General features: G+C 42.5%; 1 protein-coding gene across 1 annotated transcript in view; it reads left to right on the forward strand.

Moving 5' to 3' along the window:
• The window catches only part of TESC (tescalcin), a 148,684-nt gene that overhangs the window by 107,232 nt on the left and 14,709 nt on the right, over nt 1-26,743 (forward strand). Inside the window, exons 5-6 of the mRNA XM_069754700.1 lie at nt 9,214-9,275; nt 9,372-9,479. Of these exons, the coding sequence (XP_069610801.1) occupies nt 9,214-9,275; nt 9,372-9,479 (170 nt within the window). The remainder of the gene's footprint in view (nt 1-9,213; nt 9,276-9,371; nt 9,480-26,743) is intronic.

The following is a 26,743-nucleotide window of genomic DNA, read 5'->3' on the forward strand; positions in this document are numbered from 1 at the left end:
TGAAATGCAAAATGTACAGTACAGACCTAAAGTTTGGACACAACTTCTCATTTAAAGATTTTTCTGTATATTCATGACTATGAAAATTGTAAATTCACACTGAAGGCATCAAAACTATGAATTAACACATGTGGAAATATATACTTAACAAAAAAGTGTGAAATAACTGAAAATATGTCTTATATTCTAGGTTCTTCAAAGTAGCGACATTTTGCTTTGAAGACTGCTTTGCACACTCTTGGCATTTTCTTGATGAGCTTCAAGAGGTAGTCACCGGAAATGGTTTTCACTTCACAGGTGTGCCCTGTCTGGTTTAATAAGTGGGATTTCTTGCCTTATAAATGGGGTTGGGACCATCAGTTGTGTTGAGCAGAAGTCTGGTGGATACACAGCTGATAGTCCTACTGCATAGACTGTTAGAATTTGTATTATGGCAAGAAAAGCATTAAGCTACTTACTGGTAGCGGCGTTTCTCGGAGGCCCATGACAGCACGACAGAGAGAGGGGATCCGCCCATTAGGAACAGGAAACCTACAGATACAAAAGGGCGGTACCTCTCCCTTGCCTCAGTTGTATTTCAGAGTCGTGAGAGGACTACCGCGGTTAGTGGCACAAAAAATATACACTACATACAATTATATACAGATTATATACAAATTTCCAGCTATATATTTGGAACTGGTATCCTGAGTGAGATATATACATCTATAGGAAGTGCAACCCCCAGTGAATAGGGAGGGAACTAAGGGTGCTGTCATGGGCCTCCGAGAAACGCCGCTACCAGTAAGTAGCTTAATGCTTTACTCGGACTCCCATGACAGCACGACAGAGAGAATTACAGAGATGTAAGGTACCTTAGGGAGGGACTATGGCCTGTAGCACCCTTAACCCGAAAGTGAGATCAGAGGAAGCCCCCAAATCCAACCTATAGTGCTTAAAGAAGGTGGACGGGGATGACCATGTGGCCGCCTTACATATCTGGTCGATTGATACTCCAGATTTTTCCGCCCAGGATGTAGCCATGGCCCTGGTGGAATGCGCCCTCAGATTCTGCGGAGCCGGACCCCCACCTGCAGTATAAGCCAAAGAGATAGCCTCCCTAATCCACTTTGCTAATGTGTATTTTGATACCCTAAGTCCCTTTCTAGGATTTTGGAAAGATAAAAATAATGCATCATCTTTCTTCCATGTGTCGGTAACCGAGATGTATTCTAGCAGGCATCTCCTAACGTCTAATGTATGGAGTAGTTCTTCCTTAGGGTTAGCAGGATTAGGGAGGAAGGATGGTAAGATTATCTCTTGTGACCTGTGAAACCGCGATGATACTTTTGGTAAATAGGCTGGGTCCGGTCTGAGGATTACTCTGTCTGGTAGAAACTCTGTATAAGGGGATACCCTGGAGAGCGCTTGTATGTCTCCTACTCTACGGGCAGATGTAATTGCTACCAGAAATGCTGTCTTAAGGGATAGTGCCTTAATTGAAGCTGTTTGCAAAGGTTCAAATGGCTCTTTAGTCAATGCTGATAGGACTAAGTTGAGATCCCAAGGCATAGATCTATCTTTCTGAATGGGTCTAGATCTACTGGATGCCTTAATGAACCTTGAGATCCAGTAATTATTGGCAATGTTACAGGAGAATAGAGCCCCTAGGGCCGAGACCTGTACCTTTAGAGTACTAGTGGATAGACCTAGTTCTAAGCCTTTTTGCAGGAATTCTAAAATTTGTTTTACAGGTATTCCTTCTTCTAAATTGAAATCAGAAGAGGCCAGAAACTTTCGCCAGGTTCTAGCGTAGATTGTTGTGGTTATCTGCTTCCTACTTTTCATAAGGGTTTCAATCAAACTCGGGGAGAACCCTTTGTTTTTCAGTAACGCCCTTTCAAAGTCCATGCCGTTAAATGAAGGTTCTTTACTTGCGGATGACTGATCGGCCCCTGGTAGAGCAAATCCGGAATCTCCGGAAGTACCCAGGGATCCTCCACTGACATGATCCTGAGCCAAGTGAACCAGGCCCTTCTGGGCCAGAATGGGGCAATCAATATAACCCTGGCTCGATCTTCCCTTATCTTCCTGACTACCAAGGGTAATAGGCCTAGTGGAGGAAATGCGTATGCCAGCTGAAAATCCCAATTGATCAGGAAAGCGTCTACGGCTAGAGGATTTTCCCTGGGATTTAGGGAACAGAATTTTGTTGTCTTCCGGTTGTCCCTGGTAGCAAATAGATCTACATCTGGATGTCCCCATTTGTGGACAATCTGATCGAACACGCAATTGTTTAGGGACCACTCCCCTTGTCTCAAGGTGTTGCGGCTTAGAAAGTCCGCTTTGACGTTTTCCTTTCCTCTTATGTGCAGTGCGGATAGGGATAAAAAGTTATTCTCTGCTGTCTGGAACAGACGATCCGCCACTCTCATCAGTGACTCGGAATGAGTTTCACCCTGATGATTTATGTACGCGACCGTCACCCGGTTGTCCGAAAGGATCTTGACATGATGACCCTGCAGATATGAGAGGAATTTTTTCACTGAAAGCTCTACTGCCATTAATTCTTTCTGGTTGGAGGAGGCTGATATTAGGGAAGGGGGCCATAGACCCTGAACCATCATGTCATCCATGTGTGCTCCCCAACCCGCAGGGCTTGCATCAGTAGTTACCATACGTGTTACCTGAGACATCCAGGGAACCCCCGCCGATAAGTTTTCACTGACTAGCCACCACTTAAGAGATGTGAGTGCTTTTGGACCTAAAGTAACCTGACTCTGCAGGGACCCCTGTAAGATTTTGTCATTAACCAGCACCTCAGCTTGTAATGGTCTGGTGTGGAATTGGGCCCAACGGACAGCGGGAATGCAGGAAGTTAAGGAACCCAATAGAGACATAGCCTGTCTAAGGGTCATGGATGGTTTGTCTATTGCCTTAGACACCTGTTGCTGAATATGTAAAGATTTGTCGAGTGGAAGACAACATTGTTGTGTTTCTGAGTTTAATGATAGTCCTAAGAATCTTTGTATTTTTTGAGGCTGTAAACGGGATTTCTCATAATTTATGATCCACCCCAGACGCTCCAGTCTGGATGTGGCTGATTCTAGCTGGGACAGGCAATGGTCTGCTGAGCTCCCTACTATAAGGAAGTCATCCAAGTAGGGAATGATCAGGATGTCGGACTCTCGCAAGTGCGCCATAACCTCAGCCACTAGCTTTGTGAACACTCTAGGAGCTGCTGATAAGCCAAAGGGGAGCGCTCTGAACTGGAAATGGTGAATGCTACCCTCCATTGACACCGCTACTCTCAGGAATTTCTGGAAATCTTCATGTATTGGAACATGATAGTATGCATCTTTAAGATCTACAACTACCATAAAACAGTGATTAAACAATATCTTTATTGCTGAAATAACCGTTTCCATTTTGAAGGATTCATTAACCAGGAATTCATTAAGACGCTTTAGATTAATGATCGTTCTAAACGATCCATCTGGCTTTTTGATCAGAAAAAGAGGAGAATAAAATCCCCTTCCTTTTTCTGAATCTGGAATTTCCACCAATACATTCTTGGCGCATAAGCTCATGACTTCAGCCTCTAGTGCTGCTTGCTCCAGGGGGGAGGAACGATAAGGGGTTACTTTGAATTTATCCCGAGGCCAATGATTGAAGTCCAGCCTTAGACCTTTAGTAACAATGCCTCTGACCCATCTACTGTTCGTTATGTCAAGCCATGCTCAGGAGAATGCTGACAGTCTGCCCCCCACAGGGATTGCTAGTCATTGGTCTGGTTTTTTCTGATCCTTTGAGGAACGGCGAAACATATATCCCGTACCTCTACCGCGTCTGTCTTCCCATCTGAAACTCTCTCTAGTGGGAGAGGACCCGCGTTTCTTCCCATGACCAAATCTTCTTCGACTGAAGGGTCGGCGGTAGGATGCCGAGTACAGACTTGGGAACTTCTTTTTATCATCGCTTGCCTTTTCCAGTAACTCGTCCAGCATTGGACCGAAGAGATACTGTCCCTCGCACGGAATGGCGCAGAGCTTAGTTCTGGACTGGATGTCCCCTGACCAGCACTTTAACCATAGGGCCCTGCGAGCCGCGTTAGATAGACCTGCTGCTCTGGTCGCCATTCTGACAGAGTCCACAGAAGCATCCGATAGGAAGGCTGCAGCATTCTGAATTGTCGGAAGCGCTTTCAAAATAGAATCTCTGGATGCCCCATCCTTCAGCTGAGACTCTAATTGATCTAGCCAGACCATTAATGATCTGGCTGTGCATGTTGTGGCCACTGCTGGTCTGAGGGATCCAGCCGCCATCTCCCAGGTACCTTTAAGAAAGATATCCGCCTTTCTGTCTAGGGGATCTTTGAGGGACCCCATATCCTCAAAGGGTAATGAGGCTTTCTTTGACGTCTTTGCTATGGCCGCGTCCAACCTCGGAGCTTTATCCCATGTCTCCACCACCGGATCATCAAAGGGATACCTTCGTTTTAAAGCTGGTGGTAAAGCCCCCTTTTTTTCAGGTTTTTTCCATTCACGGAGTATCAATTCTTTGATCTTCTCATTTACCGGAAAAGACCTATGTTTCTTACGATCTAACCCACTAAACATTAACTCCTGTTTGGAGGGCTGTGATTTGGGTTCCTCTATACCCATCGTGCCCCTAACTGATTTGACTACCTTGTCAATCTTATCTAAGGGTAGACAAAATCGTCCAGACTCTTCATCTGATGAAGAGGAGAAAGGACTAGAGAGATAAATATTTTCTTCTCTTTCCTCTTCTGATGAATTAGAGTCCACAGGGGTCCTATGCTTCGAGCCTTCCGCTTGGGATAGGGATCGTAATGACTCCCTTACTTCCAGCCGGATCATTTCTTTTAAATTTGCCGTACTCACGGACTCTTCTGCTACCTGGGGGAGGACAATATAGGTGATAACTACTATCTGACCTAAGGTCACTTCCACCCAACCACTCCTGTAGACCTCACCATCTGTTGTATACAGGGGGCACATAACTTTTTAGTACAGGAGTCGGGTAAGGGGACTCCACAGAGGGCACACTCCTTATGCTTGGATTTTTCCGTACTTTTCTTCCCCTGGAAAGATAAAGTATAAGGGGCCGCGTCACAGAGTGAACTTTCACGTAGATCACTTACCCGTGCGCCCAAGTCAAATACCGGAATCCGAGGGGGTTCTTTCCTAGACGAAGCTCTGGATCCCTGTTCGGATGAGCTTTTCCGACTAGGTTGGTCGCCTCTATCCTTTTTGGGCTTCTGACGCATCTCGTCTGACAGCTGCTGCTGCTCACCACCACTCTCCATGACGGATTACGACCAAAAGCATGGTTCTGAAATTGTGACCTGCTTATATCCCCCTTGGATCCGGTCAGCAGATAGGCCAGCGCTATCCCTATTGGTTCCTGGACACAGTCAGGAGGGCAGAGGGCTGTATGATGAACCGGCGCTCAGATGCGATGGGCGCCGCCATCTTGGAACGCCCGTGCATGCGCAGACGCCCGGCGACCCGGAAGCGGCTACCAGACTCCTCCCCCCCACGTCACCGCACCCGGAAACGCTCCAGCACACGCTGAGAGCGGTGCAGGACGCCGGGGACGGATCGGCAGCGCTCCGGAGCTCGCCCACACATCGGAGCCCGGCACTCGCAGCCATGCCGCACCGCTGCACCACCAATGGGAATACTTACCTGCGCCGACGCTGATGGATGCAGGAAATCCTCCGGACTCCGCTCCCTGCTGCGAACACCACCGACGTGCAATCCAGCAAGGACCACCGTGGTGTCTCCAGGGATCTCCGCACCGGCCGAGGTAGGAGACCCCCCCGCTACCGTAATCGGCCGGCCTGGGCTCCTTCGTCTGTAGGCACCCGCCCCCTCAGGAACAGGAAACCAACTGAGGCAAGGGAGAGGTACCGCCCTTTTGTATCTGTAGGTTTCCTGTTCCTAATGGGCGGATCCCCTCTCTCTGTCGTGCTGTCATGGGAGTCCGAGTAAAAAGCAGCTAACTAAAGAAAAGCAAGTGGCCATCATTACTTTAAGAAATGAAGGTCAGTCAGTCCGAAAAATTGGGAAAACTTTGAAAGTGTCCCCAAGTGCAGTTGCAAAAACCATCAAGCACTGCAAAGAAACTGGCTCACATGAGGACCGCCCCAGGAAAGGAAGACCAAGAGTCACCTCTGGTTTCTCAGGATAAGTTTATCCAATTCACCAGCCTCAGAAATCGCAGGTTAACAGCAGCTCAGATTAGAGACCAGGTCAATGCCACACAGAGTTCTAGCAGCAGACACATCTCTACAACAACTGTTAGGCTGCCGTCACACTATCAGTATTTGGTCAGTATTTTACATCAGTATTTGTAGCCAAAACCAGGAGTGGGTGATAAATGCAGAAGTGGTGCATATGTTTCTATTATACTATTCCTTTATTTGTTCCACTCCTGGTTTTGGCTTACAAATACTGATGTAAAATACTGACCAAATACTGCGAGTGTGACGGCAGCCTTAAGAGGAGACTTTGTACAGCAGGGCTTCATGGTAAAATAGCTGCTAGGAACCACTGCTAAGGACAGGCAACAAGCAGCAGAGACTTGTTTGGGCTAAAGAATACAAGGAATGGACATTAGACCAGTGGAAATCTGTGCTTTGGTCTGATGAGTCCAAATTTGAGATCTTTGGTTCCAACCACCGTGTCTTTGTGCAACGCAGAAAAGGTGAACGGATGGACTCTACAAGACAATGACCCCAAACACACCTCCAGGCTGTGTAAGGGCTATTTGACCAAGAGGGAGAGTGATGGGGTGCTACGCTAGACCTGAACCCAATCGAGATGGTTTGGGGTGAGCTGGACCGCAGAGTGTAGGCAAAAGGGCCAACAAGTGCTAAGCATCTCTGGGAACTCCTTCAAGATTGTTGGAAGACCATTTGCAGTGACTACCTCTTGAAGCTCATCAAGAGAATGCCAAGAGTGTGCAAAGCAGTCATCAAAGCAAAAGGTGGCTACTTTGAAGAACCTAGAATATAAGACATATTTTCAGTTGTTTCACACTTTTTTGTTATGTATATAATTCCACGTGTTAATTCATAGTTTTGATGTCTTCAGTGTGAATTCACAATTTTCATAGTCATGAAAATACAGAAAAATCTTTAAATGAGAAGGTGTGTCCAAACTTTTGGCCTGTACTGTACTTTCATGTGAAAACAACTCCTTGGACCACTGAGCAACAGTCCAGTTCTTTTTCTCCTTGGCCCAGGTAAGACGCTTCTGACATTGTCTATTGGTCATGAGTGGCTTGATACAAGGAATGCAACACTTGTAGCCCATGTCCTGGATACGTCTGTGTGTGGTGGCTCTTGAAGCAATGACTCCATCAGCAGTCCTCTTCTTGTGAATCTCCCCCAAATTGAAATTTGAATGGTCTTTTCTTAACAAGGCTTTGGTTATCCCAGTTGCTTGTGCATGTTTTTTACCACACTTTTTCCTTCCACTCAACTTTATATTAATATGCTTGGATACAGCACTCTGTGAACAGCCAGCTTCTTTAGCAATGACCTTTTGTGGGTTACCCTCCTTGTGGAGTGTGTCATTGACTGTCTTCTGGACATCTGTCAAGTCAGCAGTCTTCCCCATGATTGTGGAGCCCACTGAACCAGAATAAGGGACCTTTTTAAATGCTTAGGAAGCCTTTGCAAGTGTTTTTTTGTTAATTATTCTAATTTACTTAGATAATGACTTTTGGGTTTTCATTGGCTGTAAGCCATAATCATCAACATTAACATAAACAAACACTTGAAATAGATCACTCTGTTTGTAATGATTCTATATGATATTTGAGCTTCATGTTTTGGATTGAAGAACTGAAATAAATTAACTTTTTGATGATATTCTAATTTTGTGAGAAGCACCTGTACTTGGAATTGTTGTTAACAAACATCATCAGACTGTGGAATATACAGGAACCACAGTACTGATGAAACGTAGTCATCACAAGTAAACAATTACATTCATTTACCTTATATTTGACAACTTCTCTAATTGAAATAGTTCCTATACCTTTTGTCTCTATGTTGTACAGACACCATTATGAGATTTCACACTCAGAGCTCGTCTCTGCAGACTTCCCTCTTCTCCATCTTCAGCAGTGATTCCAGACACAGTGCTCTTAAAAATAAAAGTATCATTATACTGTCCCATACATAGAGATATCTCCTTATGTTGTGCGTCTGAATAAATAATGGCCTATGCTTCCTGCATAAAATTTCCCCTCCTCACTGTGCCTCTTTAAAATGCCCCCCCGTACCTCTCCAAAATATCCCCCCACACTGTACCCCTCTGCAAAATATCCTCATTACATTACCATCTACACACACTGCACTTCTGTAAAATATTCCTAGCACACTGCTCCTATAAAGTACCCCCACCATCACCCAATCTTACCAAATTATGCCCACTTTAAAAATTGTCACCCTATTATGTGCCCTCCCTATGTACCCTCATTGTAACGCTAAGCCCTTTCCACCTCATCCACAATGATAAGGCATTCAATCTTTGGCTCCCTCATGGTGTGCTTACCATTGGCCGTGCCGCCTCTTGTCCTCTGTGGCGGTGAGATGCCAAGAGCAGTGTGATGAAGTCATTAGCATGCTAACCTCATCACACTGCTGCATGTCAGGGCTGAGATTGACGAGCTCTGCACTGCTCCAGTCCTGGCGCCACTGTGTTCAAATGTATTCACGTTTAAAAGACACAAATACATTTGAAAGCAAGAAGGCGCCAGCGCATCCCGGACATCTCCATTAAAAGGTATCACTCCGAGAATACTTTTGTCATCATTGGGCATAAAAGCATTTGCATTGAATACTGTGGGTAGAGACATTGGTACCATCCAGTGTTTCATCAGCTGATTTATGTATGGGCAGGGGGCACTAGGAGCACTAGGTTAAGCAAGGTGTGTATTTATGACTGTTTATCACAGGAAACAGATTGTAGGGCTAACTTTGTCTAGAAAAAGAGTTCAACCCTGTTAAAGTGGGAATAAAAGTTTGGCTGCAACATTTCAAAGGATTCTTCCATGGAAGTATGATTGGGAATCACTACTCTGGTGAATCACATTTGTAGATCTTGAACCTTGACTATCAGGGTCAACGTATTCGAACAATGATACAATGCAATGACAACTATAGTGAGCTGTAAACCACGGACTTCTGTCTTTCAGTTCTGTTCAACATGTATGACACCGACAATGACAGCAAGATCTCCCTGGATGAATATAGAAATGTATGTATGCGCCTTATTGAGCATGTAGGTCTGCTGGCGTAGCAGTTTTATATTCGCACTTAGATAACATTTCCCTTAACTTTTCATCCTGTACAGGTGGTAGAAGAGTTACTATCAGGGAATCTCAACATTGAGAAGGAGACAGCAAGGTCTATTGCAGATGGAGCTATGATGGAGGCAGCCAGCATCTGTGTGGGCCAAATGGTAATGTATTAGTTAACTATAGCTATGTACAAGGTATTAAACTTATTTATTGGAATGTATTTCTTACTCCCTCCAAATCTCTGCTTATGTAGAAAGAATCGGAGTGAGGTAGATTGTCTAAATTGTAAGAGCTGTAGACACAAAATAGTAGTATTCTTTTTTTTATTAAAGCAATCTGCAAAGGTTTTTTTGTTATTTATTCTCTACATTTTAGACACAAGGGAGTAATAGAATGACCTTGTTTAGATATAGCAGCCAGAAACTTGACAGTTTTGTAGAACTGCAACATTAGTGTGATACTTTTGTATATCAAGGGTGGGGAACCTTCTTTCTGCCAAGCACAGTTTCGATATTTATATTATCATTCATGGGCAAAATTGTACAACATTGTCAACTTCAAGATTATTTTGCTATATGTGGTCAAACATTTAATGAACTCCCCCTAATGTCAGTGGCGTAACGACCGTGGTTGCTGTGACCAAGCCCTGGTGGGTCAGGGGCCTGCCGACGTCACCAGAAACTTCAACTCAGACACACATCCAGGTGATGTGCATGGCAACGCACAGACCCATCGGTTGGGCTGTGCATTATACTATGTAATACAATGCAAAGCCCAAAGTCATAATGGAGGACTATGGCCTGTGTAGTATATTATATGGAGACTATGGGATGCATTATACTATATGGAGGACTATGGGGCAGGGCTGTGGAGCTGACTGACTCCACTACTCCGACTCCACAGCACTGCTATGTGGGGTGCATTTTAATATATGAAGGACTATGAGGAGTGCATTATACTTCTGTTATGGGACCGCATGACTTCTAAAGATGCTCCTGGTGAGTTTAATGGTTCATTTTTTTCTATACATTAAAGAACAGCAGCAGAACAGGAGACATATATGCAAGGATTGGAGATATGTATACCAGAATGAGGCCAAGGATAAGTGACATATACCAGGCTGGAGGGTGCAAATATATTTATAATTTATTCAGGATGGGGGGACCATGGTCTAAATCGTGCACCGGGCACATCAAACTCTAGTTACGCCACTGCCTAATGTGATCGCTAGAACTGCTTCTCTTTGGTGAGGGGTGTGATGTTAAGTGGTATTGATAATGTTACGGTTACGGAACTGCAACACAGAACTAGGATAGAAGGGGGAAAACTGACCCTGCACTGAGACTAGGCTGATACCCTACGATGGAGTAGGCGACCCATTCCTTGCAAATAGACCCACCGACGATCCTAGGTTAATCTTAAGCAAAGACCTATAGATAGGAGGAAGGAGGCCCCTAAAAGATCTAAGGACTGGATATAAAAACAGGTCACCTCCTAATAGAAAACACAGAGAAGGCTGCAGAAACCAAACGAAAACAGAAACTAAGGATAGCAGAACCGGGGTTCCCAGAACTGCACAATATCAAGCACAAAAAACTATCAAAGCACCTAGCCAGAACTCTAGAGGATTAACACTTGTCCAGCAAGGACTGGGAGGCAGGTGCTGGGTAATAAAGGGTGATACAATCACCTGACCTAAGACAACCCAGCACCAGGGGAAAAATACCAGCAGCCAAAAACCACAACAAGATGGAGGATGGTCAAAAACAAAACAGATCTAACAGTTACTATTCGCAACTGCTTTTTCCAGGTGTCGTCAGTCTGGAGCGCGTTCGACTCTTTCTGATGATGTTTTGTAAAAAAAAAAACTGTTCACAGCATTACGTTGTCGTGAACACAGATGCACATTTCATTGCATATCTCATCAAAGTGAGAAATTCATCACTGCTCACATAAATGCTTATAGAACTTAAGCAGTGGGAGGTCTGCAGTATACATCACATAGAATACACTGAGACTGCTGTATATACATCACATAAGAGACACTGAAACTCCTGTATACATCACATAGGATACGCTGAAGCTGCTGTATATACATCACATAGGATATGTTGAAGCTGCTGTATATACATCACATAGGATACATTTTTTCCAAATTTATATCCATACAGATTTTAAATTTGATTCTTTCTTTTCCTAGAGATCCAATGTGTGATTTAAATGGGTTGTCTAAAGTGTAGGGGGGCAGTGCAGGCCAGAAGAATTGTAGTGCCACTGGTTTGAACTATATGCTCCCTCACGCTACAGTCAGAAGCAGCTTTCCCTATGCAGCAGTGGAGGAGTGCAGGGACACTGATGCTGGCTTCAGATATGCACTTACAAAATGAAAAGACTGCAGAGTGGCCTGGTATCAAGGCAAAGAGCAGTAATTAAAAAAAAAAAAAAAAAATCCCTCTATTCTAGAGAACTTAGAGAATTTTACTAAGACATAAATTGCAAACTTGCTAGATTTTACAAGCACATTGCAATTTTACCTACTTATGAGGTTGAGACAAACCTTTAAGGTACCTTAACACTACCCTACTTTCTGTCTGTTGCCTGTGAAAAAAGTGACAACACTTGGCTGTTCAGATAAGTTTTTTTTTTCACAGACTGAATGTCTGCGAAAAGAAAGTCACAGCATGCACTAATCTCTTCCTTATATTGGGTGAGACTCTCCTATTGAAGTCTATGGGTGTACAAAAAAAATCAGATCCTGTACTGAACAACCTTACAGGATCCGATTTTTATGGTTCCACCTGCTGATGCATAAAAGCAATTGCTATAAGGATTCTATACGGATAACAAGAAAGTTGAGAAATCAATACTTTTTTCTGGATGATTTTTAAAACGCTCATGTGAATTTAGCCTAAGGCCCAACTCATTGAGACTGGCATGCAGGAGGGAGAGGCACTAAATTCATTAAGAGGCTCACCATCCTGTCAGTGGTGTCCTGCACTTTTCACAAATTTGATGAGCAAGCATAGCCACACCTTGTCCTGCCTAGACTTTTGACATCTGTCAAGTCAGCAGTCTTCCCCATGATTGTGGAGCCTACTGAAACAGACTAAGGGACCTTTGTAAATGCTTAGGATGCCTTTGCAGGTGTTTTTGTTAATTATTCAAATGTACTGAGATAATGACTTTTGGGTTTTCACTGGCTGTAAGCCATAATCATCAACATAAACAGAAATAAACACTTCACATAGATCACTCTGTTTGTAATGCCTCTATATAATATATGGGTTTCACTTTTTGTATTGAAGAACTGAAATAAATTAACTTTTTGATGATATTCTAAATTTGTGAGAAGTATATATATATATATATATATTATGCAAATATAAATATATATATATATTATGCAAAGTACATATCTGAGCTTGACTCAGTTTCACAGGAACATTCTGCAAAATATTTTCACTGCCAGAGGGATTTTGAGGTTATTTGGAAAAGATGGATGTACAGCTTCCATCATATCCCACAGCCTAGCACCAGTGCCTCACACAAATTAGCAATGACAGTTATTGCCAATTATACATGTGAAGAGATGGGCAGATGGAGCTTAATGTCTAAGTCTACACCATCATGTGTTTTCAGAGCAGAGCTTCTGTTTAACCCCAAAGACTCTGGATTTATGATGACAGCCTTAACTTTGAAAATCAGCCTCCCATTCATACATTTAGTTAGTACAGTGAATTAGAAATATTTTAGAAATATAAAACCATATGGGAGAGACCTTTATAGTGAGCTGTAAAAGAAATAGCTGCCATTGTCAGATTTGTATGTCTGAGAAAAGAAAATTGTAACAGGCACCTAATTACGTAGCTATGTTTCCTTGTTTTGAAGAATGCGGTGTGCCCACAGGCCTGTAAAATGGAGCTTATGACGCCGTGTGCCTTTAAACTGCTCCTTACACATTTTAGTGGCTGCTGTCGGGGACTATAGATCGGCTCCTATTTTCTTCAGTAGCAGTAGAAAGCAAGTAGTGAGCTGCATCCGACAGTGGAAAAAGGAAGACAGTGATCCCCCTGCACCACGGCTGGACTGGGACTACAAAGCAGCCCTCGCACACAATTCCCAGCTGCACGCAATTTTTGCATTTTTTTTTTAAACGGGAGCTCATCAGTTGTGTGCATCCATTTAAAATCACAAATAACTGGGAATTATTCCCATGGGACAATTTAGCTACAGATATTTTTTGCTGCAGATTTGCGTGCAGAAAATCTGCTAAACACTACAGTACCAGAAAGGTGGTTTGAAACAATTTGAATCAGTCGTTGGTAATACCTTATTGCAAGATTGAGTACACCCCAATGAAAGTCTTAGGAACAAAGCTGAAGCTTAGACTACAACATTCGAATTAACAAGAATTTAAAGGGATATTCCCATCTCCAAGATCCTATCATAATATGTAGTAGGTGTAATAATAATATTAGCAACTACCTCCAATTAGAATGTAATTTAGTTATTCTGATTCGCTAGGTCTCTTACCCCATGTAGGGCATTGCAGGACCTTAGGCATCCATGCCTGCACATGAGGAAAGAGGAATCTATACTACAGTTCTAATTGGAAGTATTGCTAATATTATTATTATTACACCTAGTACATATTGGGATAAGATCTTGGAGCTCGGAATACACCTTTATCCACAGGTAAATCTACTTATTAAACAGGCATCCAGCAGACAGTTGACTATAAAAGGGTGTTACTTAAAGAAAACCTCTTCCCATTTCATATCAGCAATGGCACCACATGGGTGGCACAGTGGCTCAGTGGTTAGCTGGGGTCCTGGGTTCAAATCCCACCAAGGACAACATCAGCAAAGAGTTTGTATGTTCTCTCCGTGTTTGTGTGGGTTTCCTCCCACATTCCAAAGACATACTGATAGGGAATTTAGATTGTGAGCCCCAACGGGGACAGTGATGATAATGTGTGCAGACTGAACAGTGTAGCAAAAGTGATAAAAAAAATGTAACAATGATAGAACTGCACCCATATCACAAAACATCCAGGCTCACCACAGAAGTTAACATCTAAACAGGAGACACTTCTGATGAGAATAGTTGAAGAAAATTAACATGCAAGTTCAGTTCTTTTAACTAAAGAAGTAGAGATCCAAACCAGGTAAGTGCTTCCGGTGAGATAATACGCTACAGAGGAATGGCATGCATGGATGCCGTCCACGAATGAAGCCTTTCCTAAAGCCCTTGCACAAAAAAAAGCATGCATACAATTTGCTGGGGCCCATGCTGAAAAATATGAAGAGTAGTGGGATTCTATACTCTGGAGCGATGACACCAAGATAAATATTTTTGGAACTCGTTAAAGGGTGGATTGTGACTTGTAGGATCACTACTTCCAACAGGTGGCGCTATAGAGTTTAAGTCCTCTTTTTCTCTGAAGAGGCAATTTGCATATTTGGAACTGGTGGCATCAAATCGGTATGGTGCCTATGATAACACATAGTGTTATGTGATGCTGCATGAGAGCTGCTGGTGTCGGAGAGATACATTTATTTAACGGTATCATGAATTCACAGATGTACTGATTAGTATATAAAGAGAAGATGCTACCATCACTCCATGTCCTTCGTAGACGTCCACGTTACCAACATGACACTAATCCAAGAACAGGGTGAAAGTGATTCACTGGCAAAGTTTGCCTCCTGATCTGAACCCAATTGAGCTTCTATCAGGAGTTCTGAAGAGATAAGTTGAGTGTCACTCTCCATCCAGTATCTGGGTTCTAACAGAGGTCACTGTTAAAGAATTGAAAAAGATAGAAGTTGCAATGTGTCGCCAACTTGTTCATTCCATGCCTAAAAGACTTGGTGGTGTCCTCAAAAATCAGGAAGCCATACAAAATACTACATGTAGTTGTTTTTTAGGTGAACTGTGTTAGTTTTTGCATCAGCTAGGTTTAATAAAATTGAAGATTTTTTTTTTAGTAAAGTTATATTATCAACCTCACTGTCATGTCATGGGTTAAACAAATGTTCAATGAAACTCACATTCTTATATACACGTATAATTAATGTAGCAGATGTAACAGGTACGAGATATGATATTAACAATAGCATTTCAATAAGGTATATGATTTCAACACCATACTTCTTAGTATCTCATAATTATATGTATAGTGAAAACACAATCTCAAAACCATGAGACAATGCTGAAAGCAGTTCAATCTATGAGGAAACTTTGGGCTGAGGTTTTTCAGGTTATTGGCACACAAGAATAGTTAAAGGTCTCTAGCAGTAACATTAGCATAGTCCGAGCAGAGTAGTGCAGGGTAAAACATTGCCAAGGAGAACAACACGCTGCTGCCTGCAATCCTCAAGATAATTACACAATTGGCCGATGAATGATGGATGAGGCCGCGGCTGCTTTTGTTACTAGGCCAGATATTGAAGAACTCACAGTGAGCGTATAGTATATACACATCCGATTCCATTGCATGAAAAATATATATATTGTACACTCCACCAAGATCTGCAATAACCAACAAAAAAACTACCGGTACCTGTCACCACCAATCGTTTATGCAGGCTGTTACATGTAGCGCATGGCTTCAGAGATGTGGTTTATAGAGTAAGAGGAACAAAGCTATTACATTTTATATATTTAATCTGAAAGTAGTATACAGAGGATGTTACAAAGTGGGAGCAAAACAATACATAATATACAAATTAAATTACAAAAAATAAAAGGAATAACAAAATTAATGTACAGTCGCGAGAATGGCTCTTATCTCTATAGATGGAATTGTTCCGATTAGGAAAATGGGATATTCTCACAAATAACTGTGTCCTCCATGAATGATCACTAATTATAATTCAGCATTTGCTTTCATTGCCCACATAGTTCCCCTTTAGTGTCTTTCCCCCAGCGGATATCTTCCTTTAATTACCTGTTCACAGACGGAGGTCCTAGTTTAATAGGGATTGTAATTAAGTGCAAGCTCTTCTTCACTTCCCAAGCTATAATTAATGCAATATGTTCAATAGGAGGGTGACACATTTTAAGAGATGGCTTTATGGATTTTACCATTACTGTACATCTATGAGAAACATTATTAAGGCTCCTATTAAAGCGCCATTCTTGGTTGACAGTGGAGAGCAGAGGTGACATCATGCAGCAGAGAAGAGAAGATGAACCACAGACTGCAAGTTCGAACTCAATTTGCATCTAAATAAAAGTGGAAATTCAGCACAATTATGCAAGGAAGCTTAAGAACTAAGCTTGAGAAATGCAGGATCAAAAATAAAAAATAAATAACTCAAATTACATAAAGTTTATGTAGATTAAAACAACTGCATACACCATTTGATTGCATCAGTATTTTGTAAAAATGGAAACATATATATCACGGCTGCTATATGACTGAGATCCTCGACACAGGGGTAGCGACACCTGCTAGACTTAGTGCTGCATAGAGTGACCTGGGCACTCACGCTGACAAGCAGTGGACACCGCGTCAAGCTCTGGATCCATTAAGCTCCCAGCCCACATAGGACTAGGGCAGTTATATTCCAGTTATTCCTACCGGACCTATCGAATTCCGCTCATCAAATGATACACAATCACCCTTAAGTACGTAACTGATGAAGGTCGCATGAGACCGAAACGTTTTCTGTACTACGCAATAAATTTCAAGATGCATTGAAGTTGAGTGCCGGGTTTTTGATATTTATGGTACTAAGGTGTGGGGACCTACCCGTGCACCTCCGTAGCAGTGCTCATGTTTTTTGTTCACGGCAACCTGAAGTCATCATGACGTTCTCTGGGCTTGCCAGCTATGGTGGCCTGTTACACCATGCCATCAGCATGGTCTAAGAGGTGTTCTGTCAGTGTTGCAGTGACATGTATAATGCCTTGCAGTGCTGTCGTATTGCAATGCATTATACCAGTGATCAGAGCAATAAAAGTTGAAGTCCCATAAAAATTGTAAACATTTTTTTTTTAATCACAAAATAATTAAAAAAATATAAAAAAAATCACTATACCCATGAATAGATCCAAAAAGTGATGAAGGCAGCACACCAATAGCTGAAATTTGAAGTGCGGTCTATTGACCCATGTGCAATGTTTCGGTCCCAAGTGTGGACCTTTCTCAAGCAGTTCCAAAAACTGTAAGTTCATGGTATTTTATAGGAGACAAATTATTCAAGCATTTAGTGACAATTCTCATAATTATATATCATATCATATAATTTTAAGAGAAAAACATCAACATGATGCAGGAAAAATATATATCTTGGTACCGTGTTAGCCAGTAGATAGAAAAATATTTAGAACTAGCTGAAGAGCCCGGCGTTGCCTGGGCATAGTAAATATCTGTGGTTTGTTATATCACCTCACTTCTCTTATTTTCCCATCACGCCTCTCATTTTCCCCCTCACATCTCTCATTTTCTCCCTTACACCTCTCATTTTCCCCCTCACTCTTCTTATTTTCCCCCTCACTCCTCTCATTCCCCCCCTAACACTTGTCATTTCGACCTCACATATGTCATTTTCCGATCACTCCACTATTTTCCCTCACTCCTCTCATTTTGCACTCACACCTTTTCATTTTCACCTCACACCCCTCATTTCACCTCACACCTCTCATTTTCCCCTCAGTATATACATGTTTGTCATCTCCCTTATATATAGTATACACCTGTATGTCATCTCCTGTATATAGTATATACCTGTATATCATCTCCCTTGTAAATAGTATATACCTGCTGTATGTCATCTCCTCCTGTATATTGTATATACCTGTATGTCATCTCTTCTGTATATACTATATACCTGTATGTCATCTCCTCTTATATATAGTATATACCTGTATGTCATCTCCCCTGTATATAGTATATACCTGCTGTATGTCATCTCCTCCTCTATATACATATGTGTCATCTCTTTTATATAGTATATACCTGTATGTCATCTCCTCCTGTATATAGTATATACGTGTGTCATCTCCTCCTGTATATAGTATATACCTGTGTGTCATCTGCTCCTGTATATAGTATATACCTGTGTGTCATCGCCTGTATATAGTATGTACTACCTGTGTGTCATCTCCCCTGTATATAGTATATGCCTGTGTGTCATCTCCCCTGTAAATAGTATGTACCTGTATGTCATCTCCCCTGTATATAGTATATACCAGTGTGTGATCTCCTGTATATAGTATATACCTGTATGTCATCGCATGGATATAGTGTATACCTGTGTGTCATCTCCCCTGTATATAGTATATACCTGTGTGTCATCTCCTCCTGTATATAGTATATACCTGTGTGTCATCTCCTCCTGTATATAGTATATACCTGTGTCATCTCCCCTGTATATAGTATATATCTGTGTGTCATCTCCTCCTGTATTAGACCTCGTTCACACGTTATTTGGTCAGTATTTTTACCTCAGTATTTGTAAGCTAAATTGGCAGCCTGATAAATCCCCAGCCAACAGGAAGCCCTCCCCCCTGGCAGTATATATTAGCTCACACATACACATAATAGACAGGTCATGTAACTGACAGCTGCCGTATTTCCTATATGGTACAGTTGTTGCTCTTGTAGTTTGTCTGCTTATTAATCAGATTTTAATTTTTGAAGGATAATACCAGACTTGTGTGTGTTTTAGGGCGAGTTTCATGTGTCAAGTTGTGTGTGTTGAGTTGCGTGTGGCGACATGCATGTAGTGGCTTTTGTGAGATGAGTTTTGTGTGGCGACATGCGTGTAGCAACTTTTTATCTGTCGAGTTGCATGTGACAGGTTAGTGGCGAGTTTTCCATCAGGTGAGTTTTGCACGTGTGGCGAGTTTTGTGTGAGCCTAGTTTTGCATGTGGCGAGTTTTGCGCGTGGCGAGTTTTGAGCGGCGACTTTTGTGTTTCGACTTTTATGTGGCGAGGTTGGTGTATGTGTGGTGAAATGTGTGCTGAGGGTGGTGTATGTGTTCAAGCACGTGGTAGTGTGTGGCGCATTTCGTGTGTGTTCATATCCCCGTGTGTGGTGAGTATCCCATGTCGGGACCCCATGTTAGCAACTGTACAGTATATACTCTTTGGCGCCATCGCTCTCACTCTTTAAGTCCCCCTTGTTCACATCTGGCAGCTGTCAATTTGCCTCCAACACTTTTCCTTTCACTTTTTCCCCATTATGTAGATAGGGGCAAAATTGTTTGGTGAATTGGAACGTGCGGGGTTAAAATTTCGCCTCACAACATAGCCTATGACGCTCTCGGCGTCCAGACATGTGACTGTGCAAAATTTTGTGGCTGTAGCTGCAACGGTGCAGATGCCAATCCGGGACATACACACATTCAGCTTTATATATTAGACTAGCTGAAGAGCCCGGCGTTGCCTGGGCATAATAAATATCTGTGGTTAATTATAGCACCTCACTTCTCTTATTTTCCCATCACGCCTCTCATTTTCCCAATCACATCTTTCATTTTCCCCCTCACATCTCTCATTTTCTCCCTCACACCTCTCATTTTCTCCCTCACTCCTCTCATTCCCCCCTAACACTTGTCATTTCAACCTCACATCTGTCATTTTCTGATCACTCCACTATTTTTCCTCACTCCTCTCATTTTGCACTCACACCTTTTCATTTTCACCTCACACCTCTCATTTTCACCTCATCACCTCAGTATATACATGTTTGTCATCTCCCTTATATATAGTATACATCTGTATGTCATCTCCTGTATATAGTATATACCTGTATGTCATCTCCCCTGTATATAGTATATACCTGCTGTGTCATCTCCCCTATATATAGTATATACCTGAATGTCATCTCCTTCTATATATAGTATATACCTGTATGTCATCTCCTCGTGTATATAGTATATACCTGTGTCATCTCCCCTGTATATAGTATATATCTGTGTGTCATCTCCTCCTGTATATACCTGCATGTCATCTTCTATATATAGCATATACCTGTATGTCATCTCCTCCTGTATATAGTATATACCTGTAGGTCATCTGCTCCTGCATATAGTATATACCTGTGTCATCTCCTCCTGTATATAGTATATACCTGTATGTCATCTCCTCCTGTATATATATGTACCTGTATGTCATCTCCTCCTCTATATAGTATATACCTGTGTGTCATCTCTCCTGTATATAGTATATATCTGTGTGTCATCTCCCCTGTATATAGTATATACCTGTGTGTCATCTCCTCCTGTATTAGACCTTGTTCACACGTTATTTGCTCAGTATTTTTACCTCAGTATTTGTAAGCTAAATTGGCAGCCTGATAAATCCCCAGCCAACAGGAAGCCCTCCCCCTGGCAGTATATATTAGCTTACACATAAACATAATAGACAGGTCATGTGACTGACAGCTGCCATATTTCCTATATGGTACATTTGTTGTAGTTTGCTTATTAATCAGATTTTTATTTTTGAAGGATAATACCAGACTTGTGTGTGTTTTAGGGCGAGTTTCGTTTGTCAAGTTGTGTGTGTTGAGTTGCGTGTGGCGACATGCATGTAGCGACTTTTGTGAGATGAGTTTTGTGTGGCAACATGCGTGTAGCAACTTTTTGTGTGTCGAGTTGCATGTGACAGGTTAGTGTAGCAAGTTGTGTGCAGCAAGTTTTGCGCATGGCGAGTTTTGCGCGTGGCGAGTTTTATGTGTGGTGCCTTTTGAGTATGTGCAAGTTTTGTGTGAGGCAACTTTTGCATGTGTTGCAACTTTTGTGCATGTGGCAATTTTTCTGCGTGTGCAAGTTTTGCGTGTGGCGAGTTTTCCATGAGGTGAGTTTTGCACTTGTGGCGAGTTTTGCAAGAGCCTAGTTTTTGCATGTGGCGAGTTCTGCGCGTGGCGAGTTTTGAGCGGTGACTTTTGTGTTTCGACTTTTATGTGGCGAGGTTGGTGTATGTGTGGTGAAATGTGTGCTGAGGGTAATATGTGTTCAAGCACGTGGTAGTGTGTGGCGCATTTTGTGTGTGTGTTCATATCCCCGTGTGTGGGGAGTATCCCATGTCGGGGCCCCACCTTAGCAACTGTACGGTATATACTCTTTGGCGCCATCGCTCTCATTCTTTAAGTCCCCCTTGTTCACATCTGGCAGCTGTCAATTTGCCTCCTACACTTTTCCTTTCATTTTTCCCCATTATGTAGATAGGGGCAAAATTGTTTGGTGAATTGGAAAGCACAGGGTTAAAATTTCACCTCACAACATAGCCTATGACGCTCTCAGGGTCCAGACGTGTGACTGTGCAAAATTTTGTGACTGTAGCTGCGACGGTGCAGATGCCAATCCCGGACACACACACACACACACATTCAGCTTTATACAGTGGGGCAAAAAAGTATTTAGTCAGTCAGCAATAGAGCAAGTTCCACCACTTAAAAAGATGAGAGGCGTCTGTAATTTACATCATAGGTAGACCTCAACTATGGGAGACAAACTGAGAAAAAAAAATCCAGAAAATCACAGTGTCTGTTTTTTTATCATTTTATTTGCATATTATGGTGGAAAATAAGTATTTGGTCAGAAACAAAATTTCATCTCAATACTTTGTAATATATCCTTTGTTGACAATGACAGAGGTCAAACGTTTTCTGTAAGTCTTCACAAGGTTGCCACACACTGTTGTTGGTATGTTGGCCCATTCCTCCATGCAGATCTCCTCTAGAGCAGTGATGTTTTTGGCTTTTCGCTTGGCAACACGGACTTTCAACTCCCTCCAAAGGTTTTCTATAGGGTTGAGATCTGGAGACTGGCTAGGCCACTCCAGGACCTTGAAATGCTTCTTACGAAGCCACTCCTTCGTTGCCCTGGCGGTGTGCTTTGGATCATTGTCATGTTGAAAGACCCAGCCACGTTTCATCTTCAATGCCCTTGCTGATGGAAGGAGGTTTGCACTCAAAATCTCACGATACATGGCCCCATTCATTCTTTCATGTACCCGGATCAGTCGTCCTAGCCCCTTTGCAGAGAAACAGCCCCAAAGCATGATGTTTCCACCACCATGCTTTACAGTAGGTATGGTGTTTGATGGATGCAACTCAGTATTCTTTTCCCTCAAAACACGACAAGTTGTGTTTCTACCAAACAGTTCCAGTTTGGTTTCATCAGACCATAGGACATTCTCCCAAAACTCCTCTGGATCATCCAAATGCTCTCTAGCAAACTTCAGACGGGCCCGGACATGTACTGGCTTAAGCAGTGGGACACGTCTGGCACTGCAGGATCTGAGTCCATGGTGGTGTAGTGTGTTACTTATGGTAGGCCTTGTTACATTGGTCCCAGCTCTCTGCAGTTCATTCACTAGGTCCCCCCGCGTGGTTCTGGGATTTTTGCTCACCGTTCTTGTGATCATTCTGACCCCACGGGGTGGGATTTTGCGTGGAGCCCCAGATCGAGGGAGATTATCAGTGGTCTTGTATGTCTTCCATTTTCTAATTATTGCTCCCACTGTTGATTTCTTCGCTCCAAGCTGGTTGGCTATTGCAGATTCAGTCTTCCCAGCCTGGTGCAGGGCTACAATTTTGTTTCTGGTGTCCTTTGACAGCTCTTTGGTCTTCACCATAGTGGAGTTTGGAGTCAGACTGTTTGAGGGTGTGCACAGGTGTCTTTTTATACTGATAACAAGTTTAAACAGGTGCCATTACTACAGGTAATGAGTGGAGGAAAGAGGAGACTCTTAAAGAAGAAGTTACAGGTCTGTGAGAGCCTGAAATCTTGATTGTTTGTTTCTGACCAAATACTTATTTTCCACCATAATATGCAAATAAAATGTTAAAAAAACAGACAATGTGATTTTCTGGATTTTTTTTTCTCAGTTTGTCTCCCATAGTTGAGGTCTACCTATGATGTAAATTACAGACGCCTCTCATCTTTTTAAGTGGTGGAACTTGCACTATTGCTGACTGACTAAATACTTTTTTGCCCCACTGTATATTAGATTGAGAGTCCTCAGTGGTTGATACCTTTTAATGACTAACTGAAAAGATGGTAACAAATTGCAAGCTTTCGAAACTACCCAGGTCTATGCCTGATTGTTACCATCTTTTCAGTTAGTCATTAAAAGGAATCAACCACTGAGGACTCTCAATTCTAAATATTTTTCCAACATGATGCAATCATTCATTTTGTGTATAAAGTGCTACAATGTGCAATAGGACAGACATCTATAAATATAAAAAAATGAGTGTATGTGTGTGTATCAGCCACTCCCACTCCACATAGCAACCAATCACTAAGCATCTTACATTTCACCAGAGCTGTTTAAAAGAAGCTGAGCTGTGATTGGTTGCTATGAGCAACAGTTTTCCCACTCCACAACACAGCAGACACTGACCGGGTGGGAGAAATCCAGCATCCCCGGGAACATAAGCTCCCAGCCATTGTCTGCCCCCCAGACATGACAGAAATGAATCACCCCCTCCTCTATTACTGCCTCACTCTATTGTTACCAGCATAGAAAATAACTATGGGATGGAGGATGTGTGATGGGTATATGGACACAAAACTATGGGATGGAGGATATGTATGATGGGTATATGGGTACGGGACTATGGGATGGAGGATATGTATGATGGGTATATGGGCATGGGACTATAAGATGGAGGATACATCATTTGCGTAAGGTGTAGGGAGCGATCCTGGATGTCGGCGTGTGGTTCCCAGGGTCTGGAGGAGAGGAGACTCTCCTTCAGGCCCTGGGATCCATATTCATGTAAAAAATAAATAATAAAAATAAAAAACATGGATATACTCACCCTCGGACGGCCCCTGGCTCACAGCGCTGCTAGCGTCTGCCTCCGTTCCTGAGAATGCAGTGAGTGAAGGACCTTCGATGACGTCGCGGTAAGGTGAACGGTCACCTGACTGCTCATGTGACCGCGACGTCATCGAAGGTACTTCACTCACTGCATTCTCAGGAACGGAGGCAGACGCTAGCAGCGCTGTGAGCCAGGGGCCGTCCGAGGGTGAGTATATCCATGTTTTTTATTTTTATTCTTTATTTTTTAGATGAATATAGATCCAAGGGCCTGAAGGAGAGTCTCCTCTCCTCCAGACCCTGGGAACCACACGCCGTGTAAGATGACTGGGTGTATAAGATGACCCTCGTCTTATACGGCGGGCATATCCCAAATTCCATATTTTATATGGAAAAGTTGGGGGTCGTCTTATATGCCCAGTCGTCTTATACACCAGAAAATACGGTATATATAGATATGACCATTATATTCATAATTGATGATCAATGACAGCTGTATATAATCGATTTGAAATTAATTTAGAGTATGACTCACCCCATTCACATTACAAAACTCGCGCTGATATACAGCATCCTAGCCATACAAATGCGCATGTCTGGAAATGTTTAGACCACATAACATACTAGTACTTCCGCTCATAAGCGGATATCTCTATATATATGTCCGTGAAATTTCAGCTATTGGTGTGCTGCCTTCATCATTTTTTGATCTATTGTAAAGGTTTGGTACATGCCTGGAAGGCTTTTGCACCCTATTGTAATTTTGTGCTGCTTTTTGTTTTTTATTTTTATACCCATGAATATCTATATTGATGTAAAGCCAAAAATAAACTATTAAAGTACATATATTTGGCATCGCCGCGTCCGAAGTGACCTGGTCTATAAAACTGTCACACTTTAACCCCTTTAGAGAACACCGTAAAAAAATAAATGAAAAACATGGCAAAAAACTATGGTTTTCATCACACCTTCAAAAAAAAGTAACAAAATGCATTTAAAAAGTCAAATGTAAGTAAAAATAGTATCACTGAAAACAACATGTTGTCCTGCTGAAAACAAGCTGCCACACGGCTCCGTCAACAGACAAAGAAAAAAGTTATAGCTTTCAGAATAAAGCAACGCAAAACCGGTTTTTACGTACCGGTAATAGGATTTTACGGAGCCACGACAGCACCCCTACGAGAGAGGGGATCCGCCCACCTTCCGGACAGGAACCTACAGGATTTAAAGGGGCGGTCCCCCTCATCACTCCAGTTTGTGTTTCAGAGTATAAGGGACACCGCCATTAAGTTAGTACATACACATATATACTTAAACATTACTAAATACCATCACCTTCTAAAGAGTGATTTTTTAATAAGCACACTTTTCCCAAAGGGTGCAGAAACCAGTGAATAACTACGGGGGGGAATGTGCGGGTGCTGTCGTGGCTCCGTAAAATCCTATTACCGGTACGTAAAAACCGGTTTTCCTATCGCCACGACAGCACCCCTACGAGAGATTTTCAAAGATCAATCACCTTGGAGGGACTACAGCACTAAGTACTGTACGGCCAAAAACTAAATTGGCCTCTGAAGATAAATCAAGGCGATAATGTCTATAAAAGGTGGAAGGAGATGACCACGTTGCCGCCTTACATATTACGTCTATGGAGACGTCCGCTCTTTCCGCCCAGGATGAGGCCATGGCTCGAGTGGAGTGGGCCCTGATGCCATCTGGTGGTGTCTGGCCTTTACCAGTATAAGCAAGATATATGGCATCTCTTATCCATCTGGCGATAGACGCTTTTGTTACACTCGCCCCTTTCCTTGGATTCTGAAAGGAAACAAACAGAGCCCTACTCTGCCTCCATGGTTCTGCTTTGTGTAGATACTCTAATAGAGTTCTGACATCTAACATGAGATATTTCTGCTCGTCAGCTGAATTCGGAATGTTACAGAAAGATGGTAAAATTATTTCCTGACTTCTATGAAATTTGGAAGCTACTTTTGGTAGGTATGCTGGATCAGGTTTTAACACTACCCTGTCCTGAAAGACCATTAAATAAGGAGGATCTATCGACAAAGCTTGCAAGTCACTCACTCTCCTAGCAGAGGTCAGGGCTACTAGGAAGGCTGTTTTTAAGGTTAAATTTTTTATGGAGAATCTAATGGCTCAAAGTGGGGTTCTTTTAAGGCGTCTAAAACCAAATTTAAATCCCATGGTGGTAATCTAGGAATATACACTGGTTTACTACGTTCAGTGGTCCTGATAAATCGCGAAACCCATCTATTTCCCGCCACATCGCTGTTATATAACGCTCCCAAAGCTGATATTTGGACTCTAATGGTATTTACCGCCAAGCCCAATTCTCGGCCTTTCTGTAAAAACTCCAGAATAGCCGGAATTGGGACCTTGCCAGAAAAGGGATTTTGGTAGAAGGCAAGGAACTTTTTCCAAGTTTTAGCATAAATTTTAGTTGTAACTTCTTTCCGGCTATTTAAAAGGGTAGATGTGAGAGCCTCTCAAAACCCTCTTCTCCTCAATAACTCCCTCTCAAATTCCACGCCGTCAGATGCAGGGATTCCACATTGGGGTAACGGAATGGACCCTGAGTAAGAAGCTCCGGACTGGTCGGCAGTACCCAGGGGTCGG

The sequence above is a fragment of the Ranitomeya imitator genome, chromosome 1, assembly GCF_032444005.1.
Source record: "Ranitomeya imitator isolate aRanImi1 chromosome 1, aRanImi1.pri, whole genome shotgun sequence".
NCBI lineage: Eukaryota > Metazoa > Chordata > Amphibia > Anura > Dendrobatidae > Ranitomeya > Ranitomeya imitator.